Source organism: Eurypyga helias, unplaced genomic scaffold (assembly GCF_000690775.1).
Source record: "Eurypyga helias isolate BGI_N326 unplaced genomic scaffold, ASM69077v1 scaffold17632, whole genome shotgun sequence".
NCBI classification, from domain to species: Eukaryota; Metazoa; Chordata; class Aves; order Eurypygiformes; family Eurypygidae; genus Eurypyga; species Eurypyga helias.
In genome coordinates, this window is record NW_010235459.1 from 1,024 (window position 1) to 6,913 (window position 5,890).

Below are 5,890 nucleotides of genomic sequence, written 5' to 3' on the forward strand. Positions count from 1 at the left end.
TCCTCTTTGAACACTTAGCATAACTGTATGATTTAAGAGGAAGGCAGTGGAACAACTTAAAGTGGGGAAAAGAGGGAGAAACAAACGATAAGGATCAGTGCCTGTTGTCTGTGTTGCGTAGACGCGGATACACCGGATGCAGACAGCTGTGATTTCTGTCTCTCCACCCACAGCATGTTACTCTGGGTTTAGTGTGGTTTCCAGTGTGCTCCTGTGTCATGATTGACCTCCACCTATTCTTGCTTTAGATGTTCTGTCTGAAGAACAGATACGTTTGAAGAAACTGAAGAAGCAGGAAGACGATCAGGCTCGGACAGTCGTGGTGCGTCCAAACCCTCCGAATCCGTCAAGCCCTTCCCACAAGCTGACACCTGAACAGTTGGGCATGATAAAAAAGCTTGTGGCCGCTCAGCAGCAGTGCAACCAGCGCTCATTCACAGACAGGCTCAAAGTGACGGTAAAACCTCTATCAGTGTACCGAAAATAAGAAATAGTGAGGTTAGGGGAGTTGGGGTTGTGGGTAAATGATTTGGGAGAACAGAGGTACTTTAGGCATTGCATCTGTGGGCTGAAGTTCTGTAAAGAATAGCAGAGGATGGTGTTCCAACGTGTCTCGCTTCTTTCTCTGTTCAATTTGTCTTCTCATCTTTCTGCCCTGGCTCCATCTTTCACATGCATATACGCTCTCTCTTCCCATTCCCACAGCCATGGCCCCAGGTTCCTGACCCTAATAACCGTGAAGCAAGGCAGCAGCGTTTTGCTCACTTTACAGAACTTGCAATTATCTCTGTGCAAGAGATTGTGGACTTTGCCAAGCAACTACCTGGCTTCCTGGAGCTCACCAGGGAAGATCAGATTGCTTTATTGAAGACATCTACCATAGAGGTGAGTTTGGCTCCACTACATTACACAGTAGCAGAGAGGAAAGAATTTGGAGTACCCACCTGGAGAACTGGTTCCATCCTTTTTTTTGGGATGGCAGGCTGAAGAACCTCAGCTATGGCACCATTACTGCAGTGCCAGGCCTCCTGGCAAAGGGCCATGGAGGAGAATGAGGCAAGAGCCTTGGTACTGGTAAGCAGGTATTTCCGCCTTCTCAGAAGCAGCCGCCTCAAAGGATGCAGCAGGATTTACTTTGGAATTTTTAAGCACTCTGGAGAAACTGCTTGGAGGATTTCTGGTTGGGGTTTTTGTGTTGTTGGGTTGACTGGATGGGTGTTGTGGTTGGGGGTTTGTGTTTTTTTTTTTTATTATTTTTCTAGAGATGTTCTAACACAGCAAATTATCAATGTTGTAACGCTCTTTCCTGTTTTCAAATCAAGTATATCTATTTCTGGTTTCAGGTGATGTTGTTGGAGACATCTCGGCGCTACAACCCAGAGATTGAGAGCATCACCTTTCTTAAGGACCTGAGTTATAATCGGGATGACTTCGCCAAAGCAGGTGGTGCATTAGACAGGTGTTTCTTCCTTCCCTGTGTCTTACGTTCTTTCACCTTTTCCTTTTTAATGTGGGCTCTTGGAAATAGTATGTGGGGGCCTTAGAGCTGAAGTCAGGTGAGAGGTTTAGAACAGGACCAGATCAGTAGCTCCACATACCTTTTTTTTTTTTTGCTTTTAACATGTCATACTAGCTCAGTTCATGTCCCTTTTGTTTTTTCATGTGTGAAGTTACTTTGAAAATTTGGACTCTTGCAGCAGTAAAATCTTGCTGTAAGAGCGCACCTAGGGCTAGCAGCTGGTGTGAACTTCCTTGCTAGTAGAGATCTGATGTGGACATGTGGTCTTAGAGCCATATCAGATCACAACAAATCAAACCCTAGTCATCTTTGCAGGTGTGTCAGTTGCTAATCTGGATGCATGCTTGAAGTGATGACGTTGGTGTGATTACGTTTCAGTTGAGATGAAGTCTATCCTGTGCGCTGAAGATCCCCAGGGAGCTTTAGGCACATGCTTTCAGCTCAGTGTACGATGGGCTGTGGTGATATGATCTCTGAAGCCTGTTTTTCCAGGCAATGAGTGTCTGTAATTTCAGATGAAGTAACAGAAAGTGTGTCTCTTTGGCATTTCTGGAAAAAGGACGATGGCTGTCTTTCATGAGGTTTTTTGTTGTTGTTGTTTTGATTACTTGGGGTAGCTATTTAACCATATATACTTGAGATGGCTTTTATATACGACTTTGCTCTTCAGCACTCTTCACAGCAGTCTTTTCTTCAGATTACTAGGAAGGCAAAAAGCAGGCAGCCAGAAAGATTCCTTCCATGTTGTTCATCCTTCTCTGATGCAGTTGTCCTGCAGAAAATTAGAAACTTGGATGCTGTTCTGGGGGAAAGGCCTAAAGTTCAGACTTCTTGCAACTATGTATTTTCAGCTCAGATGGACTTCTGGTGAATGTGGAGCATGGGATTAAAGCTCTCTTTGAAAGCAGGAGGGCTGCCGGGTTTGAAGGAGGTGATGGTGTGAGAGTGAAAAACGTAGATTTACTTGTGTGCTTCTGACTTTTTGACAGACTTAACTGATAGTTGGTGTTGTATTCCTTTAGCTGTTGCCAAGTACTGTGCTGTAGGGCATTTAAGAAACCTCAGAAGTAACATCATTTTACTGTTACAGTCTGACTCCTCAGCTGCTGTTGTTGGTGCTCACCAGTAGTGGGATGTAAAGGGAGGTTTCAGCCACACTTAGAACCTTCTGTAAGGGCTTTTCCCCGCCTGCCTGTCCTCCCCACTTCCTGGCGTACTCTGGTGGGTTTCTGGCAGTTTGTTCCATGAGAGGGAGGAGACAATTGTTGTTGCCTCACCTTGTTCTCTTCTGTTTGCTGCAGGTCTGCAATTTGAGTTCATTAACCCCATCTTTGAGTTCTCAAAGGGAATGAATGAGCTACAGCTCAATGACGCTGAATATGCACTTTTGATCGCCATCAACATTTTCTCTGCAGGTAAAAAGCCAGGGAGGTCTGAAGCAGATCTGAAGCAGCAGTGAGTCAGAGGGCAAAGTAGAGTTACGGATGGTCACAAGCTGGAGAAGAGTAATAGGGGGTGTACAGGGCCAGCTGGTAAAGGGCGTGTGGCACTCCTGCTGCTTAGGGTATTCATTATATCCTGAATTTGGTAGTGCCACCTCCAGAGGAATCAGATTGCCTGCTGCTGGAAGGGTGTGTAGGAGAACCAGGCAGTCTTTACCTTCCTCGTTTAGAACCGGCGCTGTCGCTGTCCCCTCGTGCGGCCGGCGCTGTCGCGCGGCACCAGTGACACCTGGTGGCCGCCTGCAGCTCCCCTGGGTGTGCGACCGGCATCGCTCGGGGCCGGGCCGGGGCCTTGCAAAGCAGCCACCCCCACGCTTCATTTCTCACTCGGGTCTGCTGGCCTGAAAGATGGTTGTCTTTTTTCCTTTGTTCCTGTTTTCTAACTAGCTCAGCTGCTGGAGAGGCTTTCCCATTGCCTCCCGAATGGAATGACTCTCCCAGGTGTGCTGTGTGAATGCTAGATGAGGTTTTGGGGAGAGACCGTCCTGAGGGACCAGGGGTTAGGTGGGGATGTCAAGTCTGGTGAAGCTGCCCATGGCAGTCCACTCACTTCTGACCTCCTTGTTGGCAGACCGACCGAATGTGCAGGACCAGTCCTTGGTAGAGAGGCTGCAGCACACCTACGTGGAAGCCCTTCATTCTTACATTTGCATCAACAGACCAAACGTAAGTGCCTGACCAGAACATCTCCAGCGACGCTGCAAACTGGCTTGGCGTTTACGCGGGCCCAGTTCCTGCGGTACTGTCTGTAACGGGTCTCTCTGCCTGTACTTGCTGCTCTTCGTTTTTGTGGCTGTTAGGTAGCAGCTGTAAATGCAGGATTTGTGAGCTGTCACAGCCTGCTGTCCTGTGTCGTGTTCCATAGTTTGGCCGTTGTGGAAAGCCTGGAGTTTTGGGATATGGTGTAGTATTTGTGTTCCTCCACGCTGCCACCTGCTGGAGAATGCCAGGTTTAGAGGAAGTCAGGGTTGTGGTTACAGCGCATCATCTGGTGCGGTAATTTAACTAAGTTTTAGTGTGAATTTACTAACCGCTGTCTACGTGTCTGACTCTGCAGGACCGCCTGATGTTTCCACGGATGTTAATGAAGCTGGTCAGTCTTCGGACACTAAGTAGTGTCCACTCCGAACAGGTGTTTGCCCTTCGGCTGCAGGACAAGAAACTTCCTCCCCTGCTCTCAGAAATCTGGGATGTGCATGAGTGACCGCATGCTCCCAGGGCACTGACGTGCCGTCATAACGCCATCTCCCAGCCTTTGCTAATGAGAAGCCAGCCTCCCATCTCCAAAGCATTGAACTCTGGGATAGGCAGTGCAGGGAGCGATGTTGTCATGTGACTATGCAGGAGGCAGCTGGGGTAGATCAGATGGGGGGGGGGGTTGGTTTCCACGTAGTGCCCGTACCCCAAAGGAATAACATGAAACATCTGAAAACGGTAGAAATGAAGATCTTCCCCGCACCCACGCGCCTCTCTTCCTTTGGAGTCTTTCTCTTCTCTGAGCATGTCCCGAGGGCTTGCCCACTGATCCTCTCCTCTCTTGTTGATTATGAAAATGAATTTGCAGGAACTTGCCAAACCCTCTCTGTTGAGAGTAACCCAGCTCAAAAGGCTTCTGCAGGGTCTCCAGCGTACCTGGATCTGAGGAGCTCAGGGAAGTCAATGTGGATGTTCTAGGGGTTTCACTGGGTTTCCTATAAGTAAAATCTCTTGTATGTGCTGCCCTGTACGACAGTTCCAAGAGAAGTAGCTGTTATTTCTTTATTATGAGACTTCATCTCTAGAGCTGCCCTTTCATTCTTGGCCCTCCTTTGGAAAAAAGATTCCTCTGATGTGTAGTACCCTCTGTCTAACAGGGAGGCCCTCTGGGTAGGGAACATTTGTACATCAGGAAGATGTCAGGCATCAGGTAGTGGATTTAATGCAATACATTGCAGCTTTATTTCATGGTGGTTCTCAGCCAGCTCACTTTAGCTTTGATTTGCTAACAGCTGGAAAACTTTAGTTCAAAACAAATCAGGGCATAGATTTTATCTTTAGGGGTGGAATAGATGAAAGATAGGTGGGAAGGACTGGTACCTAGGCAAGGTAGGTGTGGCGGAAGGATCTCAAGAGCTTCCAAGAATTTGGAGCACGTGGTATGTGTTCCAAGGTGGGTGTGAAGATGTTATCGGACAAGGAGAGAGGGAGGTTTAGATTAGATATCAGGAAGAAATTCTTCACAGAGAGGGTGGTGAAGCACTGAAACAGGTTGCCCAGAGAAGCTGTGGATGCCCCATCCCTGGCAGTGTTCAAGGCCAGGCTGGATGTGGCTGTGAGCAACCTGGTCTAGAGGAAGGTGTCCCTGCCCATGGCAGGGGGGTTGGAACTAGATGATCTTGAAGGTCCCTTCCAACCCAAACCATTCTATGATTCCATGATTCTATGACACACTGCATTTCGTGAAATCTGTGGGCACTGCGTAAGCTGTGGGCTGCACAACACTCGGATCATGGGCCGCAGGAGTATTGGGTGTAACCAGATCCACTCGCGTCTTCTTCCTTTTGCCAAAGTCTTTCCAAGATACTTGCTCAAGGTTTCAGTGATGCTCGTGGGATATGGAGGTTCCTCCCGTATGAGGAGTGCCAACTGCTTTAGAAGGACACTTGGGTTTTGTATCCTTGCTTCACTTAGGGGCACTGTGAGATCCACACTGGATTTATGCCCTGAGTTATTAAGTATCCACATCCATAAGTATTCTAGGATTTACAGCAATATTTTGTCTGACAGAAGAGAAACAGACTGTTGTAAAACACGTTCCTTATTTTCCAAGAAACATCATCTTACAGCTGATCTCAGAGATGTAACCTTCAGTATCCTGGTAGCTTGGTCT

General features: G+C 47.7%; 1 protein-coding gene across 1 annotated transcript; it reads left to right on the forward strand.

The window, feature by feature from the left end:
• Positions 1-248: 248 nt before the first annotated feature.
• NR1H3 (nuclear receptor subfamily 1, group H, member 3) lies at positions 249-4,853 on the forward strand (the record flags this gene model as incomplete). The annotated part of the gene is made up of 6 exons (XM_010146763.1): positions 249-457; positions 706-885; positions 1,344-1,443; positions 2,821-2,934; positions 3,593-3,687; positions 4,079-4,853. Coding segments are annotated over 6 exons (845 nt in total), but the record flags the coding sequence as incomplete, so codon positions are not given.
• Positions 4,854-5,890: the final 1,037 nt, after the last annotated feature.